This window comes from Ictalurus furcatus, chromosome 8 (genome assembly GCF_023375685.1).
Source record: "Ictalurus furcatus strain D&B chromosome 8, Billie_1.0, whole genome shotgun sequence".
In the NCBI taxonomy this organism is placed as follows: Eukaryota; Metazoa; Chordata; class Actinopteri; order Siluriformes; family Ictaluridae; genus Ictalurus; species Ictalurus furcatus.
This window is the reverse complement of record NC_071262.1, coordinates 13,503,118-13,524,613: the sequence shown is the minus strand read 5'-3', so window position 1 is coordinate 13,524,613 and position 21,496 is coordinate 13,503,118. Positions and strand designations below refer to the sequence as shown.

Sequence of the window (21,496 nt, the reverse complement as noted above, 5' to 3'; positions counted from 1 at the left end):
GCAGACAGCACACCCAAAAACATTTTGTTCCTTACTTATTAACTATATTTTAAACATCCAATCAAATCTGTACAAATTTGTATGGATGCCAGATTAGAACATGATGGGGAATGCTGTTATATGAAAATAATCAACAAGTTTGCTTTGTTCTTCTTATACCACAACAATTTCCCAATAATTACTAATTTTCTTTATTGAAGAACAATCACTTATAAAAAATAATAAACAGTTATCCCCTCAATAGCCTCTTCTATCTCTTCTAGCCTCTCTTCACTTCTATTTGTCTACTGAAGCAGAAAATGCTCCTTGTCACATTACCTAGAAACAAGAAGTGATCTGTCCTGGAAAATGTACTGACTGTTACAAATCTAATATAGAAACAAGAATGTATTAGAACGAGTGCATCAATATAAACCTGTAATTTGCCTTACAGGCTGTGCTGTTATAGAAAATGAATCAACACCTTCTGAGTAATCAGTCAGAATTTGACAGCAATATTGTATAAATAAAAAAAATATTGGATTATTAGCAGAACAAAAATATATTTGAGACATTTCTAGTACGAAAGGTCTACATGGATATGTCAGGAAATAATCTTAAAAGAGTTTATTTTCTATTATACTATAAATAAATAAAATAAGCACGGTGGCTTAGTTCATATCCCAATTCCACCCAGTCTGTGCGGGGTGTTTGCATGTTCTCCTCATGCTTCTGGGTTTCCTCCAGGTACTCTGGTTTCCTCCCCCAGTCCAAAGACATGCATTGTAGGCTGCTCGTCATTTCCAAATTGTCCGTAGTGTGTGAGTATTTGTGTGTGCAATTGTGTCCTGTGATGGGTTGTCCCCTCATCCAGGGTGTCCTCCAGTCTCCCCACGACCCTGTGTTGGATAAGCGGTACAGAAAATAGACCATAAATAATAACCCTAAAATAATATAAACTATTTAATTAGCCATTTTAATGAGCCATTTATAAGATAAGACTAGATACAAGCGAATATAATAGATAAAATATATACTGTAGATTATTACTAAACATATAACTGTACTGCAGGTGGCTGTGGCTCAGGTGGTAGAGCGGATTGTCCACTAATCGTAGGGTTGGCGATTCGATTCCCAGACCACATGAACCCCAAGTTGCTCCCAATGGCAGGCTAGTGCCTTGCATGGCAGCTCTGATGTCAGTGGTGTGTGTGTGTGTGTGTGTGTGTGTGTGTGTGTGTGTGTGTGTGTGTGTGTGTGAGTGAATTAGTGAATGAGAAACAGTGTAAAGTGCTTTGTAGAACTGCTAAGGTTAAAAAAAAAAGCACTATATAAGTGCAGACCATTTACCATAAAACACAGACACACAGACACACACACACATACACACAATGAAATGGCAATTCACTGTGAGAAAGAAAAAGTCAGATGCTGGAAGGAGTCTATGAGTCTACACATCAAGATAGTAGCTTATAGATGTTGCAATCCCCGACAATAAAACTTAAGTATAGTAACAAAGTGCAGCTGTGGTAATTTCCATTTGTATGGAAAAGTTACGTATGGAAAGGTTATGTTTGGAAAAATTCTATATGGAAAAGTTCTTGCCTCATAATGAGTATATTAAGGTATAATAAAGTATAATAAAAATATATGAGTAAAATAGTGTGAAATTGATGAGATACGTTATTGTCTTGAGTCTTGTTTGTCTTCAAAATGGGGCTCAGTCTTAAACCTTGGGGTTCTAAGCGACATCCTATACAATATTTAAATTTTAAAATCCTGATATTCTCCATTCATACAAGGCCCGATGAGAGCTCTATGTGACTTCTTATATAGCTTATAACTAGGCAGTTCTGGTTGTTAGTACTGAAGTTAGATTTGAATGATCACTACAATGTAAGCTCTATGAAGGCACAGATCATTCATAAGTAATAGGGAAAAAGTCACTACTTTTTGTTTTTCCCAAAAGCAGCTAGACATCTCCTCTTCCTTACCACTTTTCCATAATAATAGCTGCAAGGAAAGTTTGAATTACATTCCATGTGGGTTTGTTTTGTCCTCCACCTATAAATTTGAGTGAGCATGTCACAGGTTTTCTTTTAAAATGCATTGAACATGATGCTGCATTTATTAATATAAATTTGTTTGCCTGAAGTACATACATCTTTTAACTCCTTCTGTTCATAATGTATGACTCACAAAACCAATATGCTAGTGGTACCTGTAAATAACCTGTCAGAATCTAGATACCTAATTTCTGGGTTCTTTTGTGTTTTTTTGGTTTGTTTAGGTTTTTTGCAACTGTTCCTGCATCTATATTGCAGCTTGACACTTAGCCAGCCAGAAGAGTAAGTAAAAGTTCAACTGTCTTATTATCATGTCTGTGGCACAGCTGTATGCTTCACTCACTATACCACAAATAGAGATAATAATCTTTTCAAAAGGGATGGCACGCAACCTCTCCAGGCTACGTGCCAGGACTAATGTAATAAATGTAGTGCAAAAACAGGTTACGTACAGCATGTTCCTTAGTGAGTCACCGAAATTCAAAATACTCAAAACATGTAGACACAGACAAACACACCTAGGTGTTATATGTAAATTGGAAACAGCCTGAAGTAATATGTAGCTTAACACTGGGTAAAAGTTATGTGGTTAATAATTTTTTAAGGGAATGCACAAGCTAATCAATTGCTTTCAACAAAATAAAGCTCATATGGGTCCATTCCTCTCAATAATACACAAACTACAACATATGCACCATTCTCATATATTCATTACTGAGCTATCAGTCAAGCAGTGTACAGTGCAAAATGTACAAGATTAGAGCTCCTGCATGGGAATGTGGGATGCATGCATGCATTGGGGTCACATGAGGATTCATGGTCTGAGCTGCAGTATCAGTAAGCTACCTATAGATGGCATGCTTCATCATGGAGAGCATTTCCTCTGAAGGTTTATTGGAATGTTGTACAGCTCTCTGAAGATTTCTTCACATGTGTAAGAGTCTCACTAGCATGCTCTCTGTGACTTGTATTTAATTTATCACAAGACAAAGCATCAAACTGAGCGTGGATAGCACATTCGTAATTCGTAATCCACTGACTCAGAGAACAGCTCTGTCAGATATGCTAAATCACCTTGCAGAACAGATGGTGCATAAGAGTTTTTCAAGTGAAGAAAATGCCTATAATCAAAAGCTGACAATCCAAGAAATATTAACTTCTTAAAAGGGACTGTCCATGCTGTCAAAGTCCATACATTTAAACACCACATACTGTACCTACAGAAAGGCGACATTAGTGTGTTCATTGAAGGTGTCATGGGTAGACCTGTCAAATATGTGGTGTGGTCAACTGGTCAACTGGACAAGTTCAATGCAGAGCTTGACATACTGCTGTCAAGCTGTCCACCATCCCAGATGATGGAACGTCTCTTGTGGTCCTTGGTGACTACAACATTCACCTAGACAAGCCACATGCAGCTGATTTTCTTGCCCTCCTGCCCACGTTTGACCTCAAGCATTTCGCCACCCCAGAAACTCACAAGGCTGGCAAACAGCTTGACCTCATCCTCACACGTAACTGGACTACAAAAAAATCTTCTTATTACTCCTCTCCACACCTCTGACCATTTCTTTATCCAGTTTCCTATTTCTCTCCCCTCACCCTCCTCGCTGTCTCCACCTTCAATCTCCTTATGTCACAATCTTCGTTCCCTTTTCCCCTCATACATCTCCTCCATTGTCACAACCTCACTCCCCTCTGATAGCCACCTCTCCTCACTGGACTTAAACACCACAACAGACATACTATGTTCACGCTAACATCTTCTCTTAACAGCATCTGCCCTAAACCTCCAGGACAGCTTGCATGTCACCCCTTAGCCATTGGCTCTCAGATGCTCTTCCTAACAACTCTACCAAGTTAAGGGCAGCTGAAAGGAAATAATGAGTCTTTAATGAGTCTTTATCGGTCACATATACATTAGAGCACAGTGAAATTAGTTTCTTCACATATCCCAGCGTGTTAGGAAGTTAGGGTCAGAGCGCAGGGTCAGCCATGATACAGCGCCCCTGGAGCAGAGAGGGTTAAGGGCCTTGCTCAAGGGCCCAACAGTGGCAGCTTGGCAGTTCTGGGGCTTGAACCCCCGACCTTCCGATCAGCAACCCAGAGCCTTAAGCCAAGCCACCAATGCCCCCAGTGAAATGATGTAAATCAAATGATTCGACTGACCTAACCAATTACTAAACATTTCTATCGTCTTTTTCCCATAGCACCTCTACTGCCAAAGCCAACTACTATCAGGAGAAGATTGGCAGCTCTCCCAACACTGTCTCCCTCAAAAGCAGTCACTCCACAGAGACTGCTCTGCTTTCCGTCACTGAAGCCTTTCGACTAGCAAGATCAACCACAAGATCATCTGTCCTCATCCTACTCGACCTCTCTGCTGTCTGTGACACTGTGAATCATCAGATTCTCCTGTCAACTCTCTCCAGCCTAGGCATCACCAGAACAGCTTTGCGCTGGGTGGAATCCCCTTGCTCAGTCAGATCCTTCAAGGTACTGTGGAGGGGAGGGATTTCTGAAACTCAGCAACTCACAACTGGTGTTCCCCAGGGGAAAACTGCTCTTTTCTATGTATACTACATCTCTCATGGCTTCTCATATTACTGCTATGCTATTGACACCCAGCTCTATTTGTCCTTCCAGCCTGATCATAAAGCCATCTCAGAACGCATCTCTGCCTGCCTGTCTGACACCACAAACTGGAGGAGGGAACGCCACCTTAAACTCAACTTGGCAAAAACTGAGCTTCTTGTCACCCCTGCCTGCCCCTCAATCAACCAAAACCTCATCATACAGCTTGGCTCAATCACACTCAAGCCAACCAGGACAGCCAGAAACCTTGGGGTGACTTTTGATGACAACTTTACCTTTACAGACCACATGTCAACTACTGCATGATCCTGTAGGTTCAATCTGTACAACATAAAGAAAATCAGACCCTATATCATTGAATAGGTTACACAGCTACTAGTCCAGACTCTTGGTATCTCAAAACTGGACAATTGCAATGCACTACTCTCAGGCCTCCCAGCCAGTTCCATCAAAACCCTTCAGATGTTTCAGAATGCAACAGCACGCCTTGTCTTCAACCAGCCCAAATAACCCATGTCACTTCATCTCCCTCCATTTCTTCTCCCTCTACCGGCTAAAGACCCACCTCTTCCATGAACACTTAACTAAACCCTCCCCCTTATATTAAAAAAATAAAATCTGCACTTACACTGGCTCTTACAACTCCAATCTGCACACTCTGCTTCTCTAGAACTCAATTAAAAATCTTGTATGGTAGCACTACTTGTATTGTTCTCTGCTTGATATATAGTTTTTTACTTGAATTTCCTCATTTGTAATTCACTTTGGATAAAAGCATCTGCTAAATGAATGTAAATGTAAATGTGTGGAAAAAACCCATCGGGTGTCGCTACAGCTAAATTCTGGAAAACAGCCAAAAATTACATAATAATATAGAATAATCTAAAACCCCAATTGCAAAAAAGTTGGGACACTGTGTAAAATGTAAATAAATGTTAATAAAAACAGAATGCAATGATTTGCAAATCTTATAAACCCATATGGTATTCACAATATAACATAGAAAACATATCAAAAGTTTAAACTGAGGAAATGTACCATTTTAAGGAAAAAATAAAGTAATTTTGAATTTAATGTTCACAACGCGTCTCAAAAAAGTTGGGATGGGGTAACAAAACACTGGAAAAGTAAGTGTTACTAAAATTAACCAGCTGGAGGAATATTTTGCAACTAAGTAGGTTAATTGGCAACAGGTCAGTAACATGATTGGGTATAAAAAGAGTATCTTAGAGAGGCAGAGTCTCTCAGAAGTAAAGATGGGATGGAAGCATATGTTGCTCTAAAACATGTATATGCCTTTCAGCATTGATTGTGCCAGATGTGCAAGCTGCCCATTCCATAGGCAGTAATGCATCCCCATACCATCGGAGATGCTGGCTTTTGAACTGAGTGCTGATAAGCAGCCGGATGGTCCCTCTCCTCTTTAGTCCCCTTTAGTTTAGAGGATGAGGCTTCCATGGTTTCCAAAAATAATTTCAAATTTCGATTTGTCTGACCACAGAACAGTTTTCCACCTTGCCTCAGTCTGTTTTAAATGAGCTTTGGCCCAGAGAAGACGGCGGCGTTTCCGGATCATGTTCACATATGGCTTCTTCTTTGTATGATGGAGCTTAAACCAGCATTTGTGGATGGCACAGTGAACTGTGTTCACAGACAATGAGTTCTGGAGGTGTTTCTGAGCCCATGCACTGATTTCCATTACAGAATCATGCCTGTTTTTAAAGCAGTGCCGCCTGAGGGCCCGAAGATCATGGGCATGCAATATTGATTTTCACCCTGGTCTCTTGTACACAGAGATTTCTCCAGATTCTCTGAATTTTTTAATGATATTATGTACTATAGATGAAAACATTTGATATGTTTTCAATGTTCTATTGTGAATAACATATAGGTTTATGATATTTGCAAATCATTGCATTCTGTTTTTATTTACATTTATTTACATGTTACACAGCGTCCCAACTTTTTTGGAATTCGGTTTGTACTTTGATATGTCTACTTTAAGAAAATGAAGTAGAGACAAAACAGCATAGATATGTTTTTATTTAGGCTATTTTATAACCTTCACTTGGCAGTCTGACTGCAAAAATCATGTCAGTTAAGGAAGCAAGAAAAAGTCAGTCTACCTAAAGATGTCTAAAACATTGCTGGCTAAGTGTGCTTTTATTAGACAGTTATGTTTTGATCATATTATTGGATAGATATTTGACATACAGAATGTAAATGACAAGCCTAATCATATCATTTTGTGATCAGATACTGGTTGTCAAGATGCCTGCAGTGCTCCCGCAACTTCACTTCATCATCAAAACAGAGAAGTGCTTAGACACAGGATACAGACAATGGTGGTCACAGTTTGAAAAATGTTTAACTGACCTGTTAATTACATGCAAATTTAGCGAACAGAACAGAATGTATTAATCAGCAATGATTTCCTCACTAATGTTCGATTGAACAGAGATCAGTGGAGTGAAGAGAAGATGAAGCTCGTGTTTAAATTCTGTGAATGACTTTTATCTCAGGTGTTGAGACAGAGACTGGTGTGGATGATGCTGATAATCAAAGTGAGAACTCATTTCCCATTGTAATTGTATAATTATTTAAAGATTTTTTTGGCGATGTTGCGTTTCCATATGTAGATTAGGTTATAAAAAGTTGAACTGGACAGGAATCTTTAAATACAATTTTCTTCCTTTCCACTTTTGTGAGGTAACCAGTATTAAAAATGTTACATGTTTGAGATACATGTAAAAGTGAAACACATTACAGTTCTGAAAAACCTGTAGATTTCAGAACTACTGTTTATACTGTATACAAGAAAAGTACTAAAAAAAAAATTGTGAAGCTTTTTCTCAGGCCTCCACGTGCATTCCATTATTTCTGACAAGGTACTTGGAGTATGAAATGTTCCGACTCATTTTACCCCCCACAGTGGAGTCAGAACACAGTGGAGGTTCACCTATTAACTTACATTTAACTTGTTTGTCACCAAACCCAGTGTACGGATGGCTCTGATGGCATTCTAACCAGATTGACTTACATCAAAATCAAAATAACTTGAGAAGTACAATCATCATGTAAGAATTATAATACTGTATATTAATATATTATTAATGAATAAAAAACTGCAGTACCATCTCTAACACAACATACAGCTTTCACACACTTTTATTTCATTGTAAAATTTTCATTGCAAACATCCACTGCATAAATAAATCCTTCATAAAATCGTTTGTGTCAGTTTTCTGTTTACTGAGAAAAGTGTCACACCCAGCGGTTGGGTCGATGTCATGGTGGAGCCACCCAGAGAGAAAACCTTCTTGATAACATGTACTCTTATAATCATGCCATCAAAGACCAGAGTAAATGCTTATTCTGCACTGCAAGTATGTTAGGTTTGCTTTATTTCCCCAAATAAAAATCAACATCATGGTCTAGACCTGTTCATTCTCACTGTATAAACTTCTTTTTTCCGTTTGACTCATTCGTACTATTTTTGATGTCGACTGATTGTGGTGCCTACAAAATGGCCAAAGTAAGGGCAAAAATACACTCCAACAGGAAATGCTGTCACCCATAGTTTCAAGACAGTTTCGACAGAAGTTGCTACCGGACATAAAGGGAAGTTGTGGTTAAGCAAAATGACTTCAACGCTGTTAACTACTCTGTCACATCTTGGGTGGGGTGGGAAAGCCTAGTCATGTGATACATTTCTGCATTTTGTGGAGGTATAAAAGCAAGTGAGTTATTATTAAACCATCTTACAGTGCCTGATGACACAGCGGCTGTTGCCACTGAATTCTACTTTCAGTAGTTCTGCCATCACGTATCACTGTTCTCAGTCTTTGTTAGCAGTGTATGCTTGCTTGCTACATTTATAGAACTGGCTTGTAAGAGTATATTAAATGCAACATTTCCTGTGAATTCAAAATTCATGTTGTTATCTCACTGTCTCCTCAGAGTCTAGTTCTCAAAAGTGTTTTATATGTACAAATAGTCTAAAGTTAGAACAGTTGGATTGTTTGTTAGACTTCTTGTAAAACCCAACATTAGTTTGTTTGCCTGATGGCTTTCGGGATAACTGGGCATCCATTCCTTCTATTGAAAGCCAAACATGACATGCCAGCAAAGGGAACTGACAATAATATACATCTCTGTATTTACATCTTATTTAGAAACAGAATGTTCCTTGAACTCTCTGAACAAAACAAGCGTTGACTTCCGACACTAATTTTAGGGCACTCACGCCAGACAAGAAACAGAAAGCAGAGCAATAAACTTTAACTGTGTCTGGAACATTCAAGATATGCATGACATTTACAACAGAAACCACACAAAATGCAACTGCTGAACATTCCCACATTTCTACAAACAGAGATGGATTGATCTAGTGCACAGATAGATTACTTTTCACCCAATAAATGCTGACTGAAGTGAGTTTTAAAGAAATGGGATCATGGGATCCTGAATTAAGTTCAAAGAGAATGCTATTTTTGGGGTCTTCACACAACACAAAAATGCCATTTTGAGTTTTATAATTAGCAAAAGTGACTGGGGGTCAACAGATACATAGATAAACTAAGAATTTAAAATAATAATAATAATAATAATTCTCTGAACAAAACTTCCGATGCTACTGTTTGAGCAAATTAAATGTTTGATTTCTCTCAAATCCATACTAGCACATTATTATTCAGCACAGGGCAGCACAAAAACAATTTTTTTTATATGTTCATAAAAACTTGTACAAATGGTTTACTGTTTGCAGCTGACAGCCCATGTTCTGTGTCTTTATTGTCCTGTGTATTCATTGTTCTGCTCTGTGTATTTTTTTTGTCCTGCACTCATCTCACACTGTTGTGTGTTTGCACTTTATGCAGTCTGTACTTGCATACTGTTATATATTGCACCATGGTCCCGGAGAAAGGATATTTCATTCCAATGTATATGCGCTATATAGAGGAATGACAATAAACACCCACTTGACTTGACTTGAAATGTTTTCACATTTGGTCAAATAATAATTTTTGCCAGTAATTTCATTACAGTAAACAGAAGCAGGTTAACCAAACTGTTGGACCAAAATAAATTTGTCCACATTGAACTTAACAGTGGATTCGCTCCATGTGCAAAATAACAACAATAATCCAGTCACATATTGTCATAACTGTAACAGTTCCAGTTAAAGTTGTCGTTCAGGTTGTTGTATAATCGACTACAGTTAAAACCCCAAGGTCCATTGCTCTTGTTTTTGTATGTGCAATGGGGAAAAACAGCATGCGTGCTTTCAACAAATTACCTGATGCTTGTTTTGTCTCCTTAGGGAGGCTTGGGACAACGAGTTTCTATCTGTCAGAAAGAATTTTGAACACACCACTAGTCTTACAGCTATGGTAAGAGTCACTTAAGGCTTATGGCTAGTTTGCTCCATGACTTTGTTGTGATTTGGCTGGTCTGACAGACTTAGCATGGCGGGAGAGCAGCCAGCATGTTAGAAGCACGTGTATGAATGTGTGAGTGATCCAGAGAAAGCAATGGGCCTCTTAGGTACACCTGCAGAGTTACTTTCCCTGCAGGCGTTGCCCAGAGTTTTCCGTTCAGAGGGGAAGGAAAGGCCACAACGTGACCATCACCAAAAGGGGCTGCCATCTGCACATGAAGTTGTGACCAGCTGCATGGAAAAGCTCTTTCCTGCCTTTCACCTTTCTCCTCTTTTTTCTCACAGCATGAATTCACTAATCTTGTCAGCTGTACAGTATTCACTTCTCTTGGATTAACATGTCCTGCTCATCTGACTGCCTCACATGCAGTGCCACCTGCCCGAGTACTGCCCGGATCATACAGAGCGCAGAGTGACAGTGGGGTCTTTGAGGTTCTTGTTACTCAATGCACATATAATCTCATATTTTCTGCTGAAGTAAGGACATCACTCAATGAGTTTCTCAGACAAGAAATTCCTTTTATACAAATATAGTTATTTGCATGCTGGGTAGTTGTCTTAGACACTCCATTATGTGTGTTGGTTAAGTAACACCTAAGATGTTAGCTAGGCCCAAAAAGACACCCTTCACAAAATATGAAATGGTTTATTGCCTTAATGTTCACATGCCAAAAAAATTTAGTCATAGGCTCCAGATCCACCTTAACCCTGACCAGGATAAAGTGGTTACTGTAGATAAATAAATGAGTGAATTAATTAGTAGAGTTTAAATTCATAGGCAACTCTAGCTTCTGTCACACCTTATTTATACTCACACATGGTAGATCTAATAATTTGTTAACTACAGGGTGTTTCATACATAGAGGACTATGTTTGCCAGTACCACGTTGGTTGTGCCTTCGTCAGTGGATGTTTGTGGACGTCCACTTCTTAGTTGGTCTACAACACTTCCAGCCTTTTTGAGTTTGTTAATGTTTGGCAACAGTGTCATGTGTGATGTGCTTGCCGTGTTTCCTATTAAAGTCCATCGCAACCTTGCAACAGCTTCCAAGAACCAGTAGCCAAATATGAGAATGATTTCAATATGTTCTTCTTTTTGTCAAAGGCATTTTGTCAAAGGCGTCTAATATAAATAAATTATGAAAAATTTTGGATGGCATTTTGCTAAAAAGTGTTATTTTTCACTATGTATGGAGACTTTTGGGACACCTTGTATATCTAGCATAGCTGCCCACGCTTATAAGCATTCATACAGTCAATGTTTAAGCAGGATAGGTGTGTTTATTAGTGAGCGTGACTATAATTGTTTTACATTTAGCCAAGTTCACCATTTATAAAGATTGTGCCCTACTGCAGGAAGTGGGAAGGGCTGGGTGTTAGATAGTGCTTCCTTTTCAAAGTACACAGCCACGGGTTTATTACCCCCACCTAAGATGCGTGATTTAGGTAATAAAGTACCAGTTGCCAAATTTGATAATGTGAGAATATGAGCCGTATGTTATTTCAATGGAATTTATTCTAAATTCTTGGAAACTATTGGAACAGCTTGGAAATTTGGATAATAATAATACTAATACTACTACTACTACTACTAATAATAATAATAATAATAATAATAATAATAATAATGGCATTAGATACATATCTAAACAATTCAACTGATTTGGAAAAAAAAAATCTAAATCATGAACAATGAGTGGAACTTGCGTGGAACAAAACTTGCTTTGGTACTTTATCATGACATTCAGTGACCAGTAGGTGAGCTCTTTTCTATACTTTCTGCCTTTAGAGGCCTCACATCGCTCCACTCTCAACACTCAGAGCAGAGCAGAGACTGAGACAGTTGTGGCTTTGATTACATAATGCACGTCTCAGTGTTTTTGATGTGATCTTTACGGTGGCCGAAAAGTGCAAAACAAAACATAAATTATAAACACAATGACAAATCTGAAAACACATTAACAAGTCAGACAAAATGGAAAAGGTAGGTATATTTTGTGAATGGATTACTTACCACTGATTGGACAACACATCGACACAAACTTTTCTGAAATTAAGGTTGTAGTATAGTATTATTTATATTATTTGCACAAGGACTATTTGTAACTATTGCACTTTTCTACATAACTGGTACAGTCTATTACTGATACTGCTGCCCATAATCTTGCACCTTCTTCTACTGTAAATACGATTTAACTTGTCATATTTATTGTTATTTGAGTTTATGGTTAGAGGCTAACTGCATCTTATTGTTTCTGCATGTGTACCCTGCACAGTGACAATAAAGTTGAATCTCCTCTCAAAAAACAGTATGTTCCATTGATACACTGTATCCGTCTTGAGTGACATGAAGAGCTGTACTGGCATAAGCTTACTGCCATTAAGCAGTACACCATGTGTAAGGATTGTGCCCTACTGCAGGAAGGGGAAGGGTTGGGTGTCAGATAGTGTTTCCTTCTCAAAATTACACAGCCACAGTTTTAGTATCCCCACCTCAGATGTGTGATATAAGTACTAATGTACCAGTAGTTAAAAAAGATAATAAATCTGAGAATATAATTTTTTTATTTCATTGTACAAACCTGCACGCAGAACCTAATAATACAAGAAATATATACAAATCCAGAATCACTAACAATTATATGCATTAAGCCATTAGATAAATATGAAACCAATTAATCTGATTTGGATATATATATATATATAGAGAGAGAGAGAGAGAGAGAGAGAGAGAGAGAGAGAGAGAGAGAGAGAGATAGCTAGATAATCATAAATAAACAGTGGAACAAACCAAATGATCTGTAATACTTTGCGGTGTTTCCCCTATGCTTGGCTACTTCACCATGAGGTGCAATGGCTTCTATGACCAGTAGGTGAGCCCTTACCTGTTCCTCCAGCCTTTCTAATTAAATAGGCCTCTCTCTTCTCAGCTGCAATCTCAACACTCTGAACATGTAGAACATGCAAATTTATAAGTTTAACATACATAAACATTAACTTACATACAGAGCAGGCAGTGACAGATGTGGCTTTGGGGCTTTGTTACATGATGTAGATATCTCTGGATTTTTGCTGTGATCTGTAAGACAAGCCAACATCTCAATGACAGCTAAATGAGTTTCTCAGAGACAAGAAATTTATATATATATATATATATATATATATATATATATATATATATATATATATATATATATATATATATATATTATGTATAATAAATGCCCCGAAAAAGACACCCATAAGAAAATTCTGAATGGTGCACTGCAGGTTTGTTTGTAGCAATATTCATACTAAAGATTACATAGACTAGTTGACTTTTCCGTTCACTAGACACTGCTGTGGGGGGCAATAGACTGCACACTTAAAAATAAAGGATTTTCAGCACCAAGGGTGCTGCAAAGAACATTTTTTTTTTTTTTTGTCAAGAACCATATTTCATTGTATAGGGTTCATGAGTTGAGCCATATGATTCTTTGGAAATTAAAGAAGTTATTTATGTTTCATTATAGGTTCTTTAGAGCAGTGTATTGGTTCTTCAAGGTATCATACATTAACAGGTTAAAATGAACCCTATAAGGTTCTTTGTGGGACTGGAAAAGGTTCTCCTGGCATCACTCTTAAGAACCTTACATTGGATCCTTAAAGCACTACTAAGTTTTTTTAGAGAACTTATGATAATATGGTTCCTTGTGATACTGCTGTGAAGAACCATTTCTGGTTTCATTAAAGCACCAGCAAATAGATGGTTCTCTAAAGAGATTAAAATGTTCTTTGTGCAACTTCAAAGGGTTCTCCTATGGCATCAGGCTGAAAAACACCTTTTTGATTCTAATTGGAACCTGTATTTTTAATAGTGTATACTAAACAGAAAGGCAGATGGTAAATAAAGAAGCTAAATGTACTTTCTCTAGGTTTTGCTGTGACCTGAAGTCAAGCGATGACCTCAATGACAGATAACTGCATTTCACAGAGACGAGAAATTCCTTTTTGACAAACTGAGTGCGTTGCAGACACATTGGTAATTGCCTTAGTCAACCCCAATATGTATGTCAGTTAAGTAATACCTAAGATCACAGCCTTTGGATATCAGAGGAATGTAGGTCTGATAGACGTATTTACTGATGAAGCAATGAGTGAAACTGTAATAATGTAAGTGTAACTGTGTACTGTATGGATCAGTAAACAGATGCTGTATCCTAAATGCCCATTTTGTAATTCGCACAGCAGTGAGGACTTGCTCACTGTATATCATATATAAGCACTTATGAACTGTTATCTGAACTGAAATGTTGGTCTGCAAAGATGAAATGCAACCTGCGCTACTGTTTCTATCTTAACCCTCCAAATACACTGACAAGACAGATTTAATGATACCCAATCACAGGGCAATTACAACTCACAAAACAATGTGTTTTTTTTAAGTAAAAGCTGTTACAATTGAATACATAAAAGAAGGCAAGAGCAGTGCATCTACACATACCTACACAAATGCTTATTTTTATGTACTCACATATGAAGGGTTGCACAGCAACTTAATAGATGCACTCCTCTCAAGCTTAATTATCACATCCAGATAACCGACTGAGAATACCACTGATATCAAACCCTGATCAGTGTGACTATGATATCTCACTACTGACATCACACACATACACACACACACACACACACACACACACACACACACACCTTTTAACATTGCTGTCTTTGTGTCAGCTTAGCTCTCACACCAGGAGTTCCCTACACAGCACACACTTCTTCTTTTATCCACTTCCTATATGTTTTAAACAGTTGACTGCTGTGACATGTATTATACCATCAATACACAAGGTCCAGCTAGTCAAAATATCTGATTCTGCTCTGGTAGGTAAGCCCTGGATTATCTGAAAAATCCAGGTCTGGAGCCAGAATACAAATGAAAAGAGATTAACTGTTTGACTTAGTCATCAACCACATTAAATATTGATGACCAAATGGAATTAATGTTGTTTTTGCACCTGCCTAGCACATGAATGCCAGTGGTCCCAATGGAAAATGTTCAGCTCAGTGAGAGACCGTGCAATGTTCTGTTCTTGTTCTTGTGAATTAGAATATCTTGAACTGTTCTACACTGGAACAAGACTGTAAAGATAGTGGTATGAATTTATAAATGCTGTCTATTAGTTTATCCAATATAACTTTAGCTTATTTTCCAATTGCACACTGCTAACAGATCTAGATGATAGGCATATGATATAATATTCTGTATAATGATAGTAATTAAAAGGTTGCTTGATCATCAATGGATTGTCTATCAAGTGAATAATAAGAGTCTTCATGTCCCGGTTAGCTGAGACAGTACAGCTCCACCCGGTTTCTTCCTCCAGGCCTGTGCTATTTTACTCAAAGCCAGTTTGTGCCAGTTACATGACTATAATCAAATCTCTAGCCTTTAGTTAAGTCAAGCCTGTAGTATTGCTAGCTAGGTTGTTAGATAATCCATATCTGTGTTGTAAAATAAAACCATGTAGGAACAAATATCTCAAGGGTATATAGGTCTTGTATAAGTGACAGAAAGAAGATGTCACTGAGATGCCTCTGAGGTGCAAAAACATTTAAGATGAGACGTCTTCCACCATGAGCAAAATAAAAGCCTACATTTTATTGCTGCAGAAAGAAAAAATATTTTCATTTCCAATGCAATGACATAGCACAAATATTCAAAAGCCGCCATTGTCGCATGCATGTATTTCCAACTCACTGATTGATTACTTCATCTGATGAAATCCAAATTGTAATGATAAGATGACTAAGAATATAAAATACTTTTTTTTAATAACTAAAAAGAGCATTTTGGCTCCCAATTGGTGCAACAGAACAGCGTTCACGCTATCATTTGGAGACTGAGAGTTAGAATCCCAACAATGCCATGCCTATTCATGTCTGGGAGCCAATGAAGCATAATTGGCCGAGCTCTCTTGGGTGGGAGGGATGGGATACACTCTTTCCCCTGTCAATCACAACAACACTAGCCAATCGTGGGCGTCTATGAGCTCATGTATGAGGAAGAGTGAAGACAGCGCTTTTCTTTTAAAGCAGTGGTCAGACTAGACTGAGCATGCAAAATTTCTTCAGAGACTGCTCCAAATAAGGGCGAGCAAGCGGATAGGACCTCACATGGCAATGTTAAAATATACTATCTGTTCCTGTATGCAGCGACACCACAATGCAGGCAACTTCTCTTTTGATGTTGATTTTATATTCTTTTAAAGCTGTATTGTATATAACAGCATAAAACGGGATGATACAATACCACTATAATTGTTCTGAAGAGGTCACACCATGACGTATCGATCTTCTATTGGTCACACATCTTCACATGATACAAATTCGCAGGTCAAACTTGAACTTTTGAAAGCAGTGCAATGCGAAACTTCTTCGCACAAAGCTTGCATTTCTGGTCTTCAGCATTCGCATATGTATGAATGGAAGTCGATGGAAATTTTTCATACTGAAAGTCTAGCGTGACCACCCCTTAAGTGTGTTACGCAGTGATGCAGCATGAGTTGCAAAAAGACGCAGTTGGCTTATTTCACATGTCTCAGAGGAAGCAGGTTGGTATCTGTTGTATAATAGAGGAGAACTGGCTGGTTGGAGGAAATTAAGGAGAAAATTGGGGGAACCTTCTATTAAGAGAATGCGTTTTGTGTTTCCAGATGCCTTGTTTTCACTGTCAGGTTTAAAACTTATTAAACTAAGCATATTTACAATGTATCTACAACCCCAATACCCAAAAATTTGGGATAGTATGGAAAATACAAAAAACAAACAAAAAGAGTCATGTGCCATGGGCACTGACACACCTCCATACCATGACAGAAGCTGACTTTTGGACCTGATGATGATAACAGCTTGGATGGTCCTTTTCCGCTTTGGCCTGGAGAACACAACTGCTGTTTTGTCCAAAAACTATTTAAAATGGCTTGTCGGACCACAAAACACGCTTCTGGACAGTGTTGGTGTAAGGCTTCTGATTTGCATAGTAAAGCCTTAACTTGCATCTATGGATGCAGCAGCAAATGGTGTTGACTGACAAAGGTTTACCAAAGTATTCCCGAGCCCATGTCAGGATATTCATTACAGACCCATGACGTTTTTTAAGACAGTGATGTTTGAGGGATCAGAGATCACACGCATTGAGAAGTGGTTTTCGGCCTTATCCTTTACCCACTGAGATTTGACCGGAGTCCTTGAATCTTTTAATTATATTGTGCACTGTAGAAGGTGAAATGCCCAAAATCTTACCAATTTGTCTTTGGGGAATGTTGTTCTCAAAGTGCAGGATTATTCGCTGATGCATCTGCTGGCATTTACATTTATGGCATTTGGCAGATGCCCTTATCCAGAGCAACTTACATTTTTATTTAATTTATACATCTGTGCAGTTGAGGGTTACGGGCCTTGCTCAAGGGCCCAACAGTGGCAGCTTGACAGTGCTGGGGTTTAATCTCATGACCTTCCAATCAGTAGCCCAATGTCTTAACACTGCAACAAAGCTGGGGAACAATAGTTGAGGGAATAATAGGTAAGAGTATATAAGACTATAAACAAAACAATAAAAAATACTACAATTATTTAAACACTATATTTACAGACAAAATATATAAATATAACTATATAAGGCAATAAATTCTTTTACTTTTTCATTTGCTCCAGCCATTGCTTTTTCTTTTGTTGGAGTCTTGGTGTTTGAACAGTAAATAGTGCCCTTAATTTAGCTATGTCCAATCTCTGCTATCCTGTAGTGACCACAGTTTTTGCAAGTATTGGTCTACTTTCTTCTAAAATACTGTATGCACGTGGTTGACATGGCACATGTTGTTGGATGGCAGAAGCTGGAGGAACACTGCTGGGTTGATGTGAGCATCGCAGAATGGTGTGGAGTGTTGCTGGGCTAGGGAGTGGTGGTGGCTGAGGGTCTAGGGAAAACAAACACACTGAACGTGGGGTTAGGTTAGGGAGCAAGCGTGACAAAAGTGCTGGGCCCAATGGGATTAACATGGGCTGGGTCCGTGATGTCTGGAGGTCAAGGAAGCAGATGTTTCTGGGCTGCCCACTTTGGTCTGGCCCTCTCAGGTAGGTCTGGGGGGACATGGATGTGATGCACCTCTTATATCTTGCTTGGCATTTATCTATCTGTAACATTTAAAACACTGTGTCAGTTGACAAGCAATCTATAAATTACATTGTATGGCAGTTTTGATATTAACGTTTGCCTATACATACCCTCTTAAAAAGGTCATGCCACTTCTTCTGGTGAGAAGCAGGTCTGTCACCACACTCCTATTGAAAATGAACACCTATCATATCACACTGCACTGACTACATTGACATGTTTTCTCTTATAAAGTGGTACAAATTCTACTGTTACCACTGCCCCAGATTGGTGAGCCTCAACCCATCCTTGCTCTTGAAGGACTAGGCCTTTTTTGGAGGCTCCTTATATAATATGATTAGATGATTGCCTCACCTGTTTCACATCACCTTCTTATTTTAACTTGTCACATCGCTATTAGTCCTAAATTGCCCCTGTCCCAACTTTTTTGGAACATGTTGCATGCATCAATTTCAAAATAAATGCTTATCTTCAAAAAAAACAACTATGCAGTTCATTAGGGAAAACATCAAATACCTTGTCTTTACACTTTTTTCTGTTTAAATACAAAGTCAAAGTACATTTACAAATTACTCCACTTTGTTTTTATTAGCATTTTCCATACTGTCCCAAGTTTTTCGGAATTAGGGTTCCGAAATGTCTCTCTCACACTGCGTTAGTGCTGGTGGGATTGTGAACGCTCAGCAGTAATATGGGAGGATGGAAACATGGTCCGGATGGAGCGAAACGAGAAACGTGACCTTTCAGGATGCTGAGATCAGCTCATCTGTCAAACACAGGATGAGGCTGAGATAGTAATATCTGGCCTTTTCCTTTCACTTTCATTTGCTTTCAAATGTGATAAATCATGGCAAAACACATCTCGGTATAATAATTTATTTTTTTTAAATACTTTGTAGGATTTTCTATTAAATAAGGCCCAGTATATAGAAATTGAATGTACAGTATATAATGCTGATGCAACAACAAATTAATCAGTTTAAGGAAAGCTCATATAATCAGAATAAACCACATTCATCATTTGAGCAGGAGATGTTTTATAAATAGCATAACCTTCACTGTTTAATGGACAGAATATATAATAAGCTTTGCCCATTGTTATAACAACTGGAAGCTGTTTGGAAGCTGCTTGAACAAAACATTGCTCAGTAGTTTTATGACTCAGGTCCCACAGTTAATCAGTTAGAAGACTATCACGTCTATGCATCTGCATACAAATACTTTTTTGCTTTTCTCCCCAGCCTTTTCTTTTATAGTCCTTTGCCTGGACGTATGCCAGTGACTGTCCTCTGAACCTATCTGGAGCAAACAACACAGTCTAAGTTTGCTTAAATGATTTTTGGCGGGGTTTTGAAATTGTTTTGCCAAGCTTGATGCACTCCAAGCCAAGTTTTTGAGCTGCAATTATTGACAAACAGTTTTCTGTTTTTCTCCATATGTACACTGAAAATCAATCATATCAGTTTCTGCAAGCCTGCAAATTTAAGTAGTGTTTTATATCTAAATTATAAATTAAGTTTATATCAATCTAGATAGAAAAGTATTATACTTTCTTTATTTACAGGTGTTTTGAAATCTGCAATATGTGAGCTTTATTTGCTGGTATATTTGGGTGTTTTTACCGACCAGTAATTATGCACTAAATATAGAGCTTCATTTCCTATTTGGAGAGAGCTGCAAATAAGACACAGATTGGCTTTTTCCACATCTCAATCCCCTCACATTGCCAGTCTTTTACGTCATCACTTGGAGAGTGGAAATGAGAAAAAAAAACAGCTGTAAGAAACTGACTTGTGGTCTCTTAGGAAGGAAAAACAGTGATGCATCAGCAGAAATATTTCAGCTAAAAGAGAAAACAGACTATGGTGTAAAAAGAAGCAAATGATACTTTTACTTTTCTTATATATCTAAAAAAAAAAAATGCTATGTTGTATATTTACATAAGACCAACATATCAGACGGAACACTGTGAATTATTAACAATTTGGCAACTGTTAACAAATCAATAAATACATTAACTTTGCCATGTCAGCAATCAGGATCTTCCAGACAGAACAGGGTTTATAATGAACTGCAGTCAGTGGTGGTGTTTTCCTGCAGGTTTGTCCAGATTTGTTCCATGCTACTGATTAAACGGAGGCAACTTTAAATGTTTCTGATAGGTACAATCTTACACAAGCATTGTATCAAAACATGTATCGTTTATTTGTTTGCTTGTTTGTTTGTTTGTTTGTTTTTAAATGGACACATACAGGTACAATTGACATCTAAAGTTACTTTATATGTATATATATATATATATATATATATATATATATATATATATATATATATATATATAGTTTTATTTATTTAGATTAGTTAGCTAGTGTTTGTCTGTTTATTTGTTTGGGCAGAGCAATGTTTTGAATGAATATTAAGGGCATGTGCTGCAGTGCAGCAAGACTTTCACACATCTTTACAGCCACACTTGACCACTTGGCATTTACAGCACTTACACTATTAAGGCTATATGTGGACCATCACTAAAGATGAAACTCCTCTGGCATGAAAATAAGCACTACTATGTTTGACTTCCTACCTGTTTAGGTTTAGGAGGCTAATTTTAGATGGAGCTCTGTTTCTGATTTTTTAGGCATTGATTTTCACATGAGAAACAGGATGTTCATTCATTCATGGTTGGGTGTGTTCAGCTAGAAGATGGGTGTCACACAGGTTTATGTGATGGCACAAGTGTTTGAGAGAAAGCGAGTACTGAGTGTTACTGGGGGATAGAGTGTGCAGTCTGGAGGGGTAAATGTGTGTTGTGTCAAGGTCTAATTGATTAACTAGAGTGCAAACCAGTGTTTCGAAATGGTTTTGAGGCATGGTCACGTTCATAAATGCTTTAATTGTCTATTATGATATGTGACATTTTTTATAAGGAACAATTCAGTCATACATTGCAACACTGTCCTGTTGACATATGAACTGAATGCCAGGTATTTGAGATGACAACAGAGCTTGCATGCAATACCTACCTTTAAGGAGCTTGTCTTTATTGTGTACAATAATCTCAACATGCTTGTCATTAAACAGAGACACTTCAGTGTTTCATTTAGAAGCTTCACTTATTCAGAGTCCATCTCGGAATAACAAACTTTGCTTGCACTTCGTGGAGTTGCAGTCTTTTATCGTAGATTCGGTATGCAATGCATCTTAAGCCCTCATGGAGTAACAGGATTTCCAGTTATAACATTAACTCAGTTCTCCGAAATA

General features: G+C 37.9%; 1 protein-coding gene and 1 long non-coding RNA gene across 3 annotated transcripts; one reads left to right on the top strand and one right to left on the bottom strand.

The window, feature by feature from the left end:
- Positions 1-298: 298 nt before the first annotated feature.
- LOC128611782 (uncharacterized) lies at positions 299-15,017 on the bottom strand. The gene is made up of 3 exons (XR_008386623.1): positions 14,594-15,017; positions 13,083-13,159; positions 299-878 (listed from the first exon to the last, which is right to left on the bottom strand). It is a non-coding gene; the product is annotated as an uncharacterized LOC128611782 (long non-coding RNA).
- On the top strand, positions 1,256-4,953 carry LOC128611781 (uncharacterized). Of its 2 annotated transcripts, XM_053631566.1 has the most exons (3): positions 1,256-2,327; positions 4,256-4,541; positions 4,692-4,953. In XM_053631566.1, the coding sequence occupies exons 1-3, from the start codon at positions 2,170-2,172 to the stop codon at positions 4,944-4,946; spliced, it is 699 nt and encodes a 232-aa protein (XP_053487541.1). In that variant the 5' UTR covers positions 1,256-2,169; the 3' UTR covers positions 4,947-4,953. The 2 variants fall into 2 exon arrangements, with proteins under 2 accessions (XP_053487541.1, XP_053487540.1); XM_053631565.1 differs by having other exon boundaries at positions 4,256-4,953.
- Positions 15,018-21,496: the final 6,479 nt, after the last annotated feature.

Excerpts from the sequence above, each read along its gene's own strand:
- LOC128611781 (XM_053631565.1), top strand. The coding sequence starts at position 2,170 with ATGACTCACAAAACCAATATGCTAGTGGTACCTGTAAATAACCTGTCA. Across the intron at positions 2,328-4,255 it reads ACACTTAGCCAGCCAGAAGA|CACCTCTACTGCCAAAGCCA; the intron begins GTAAGTAAAAGT and ends TTTTTCCCATAG.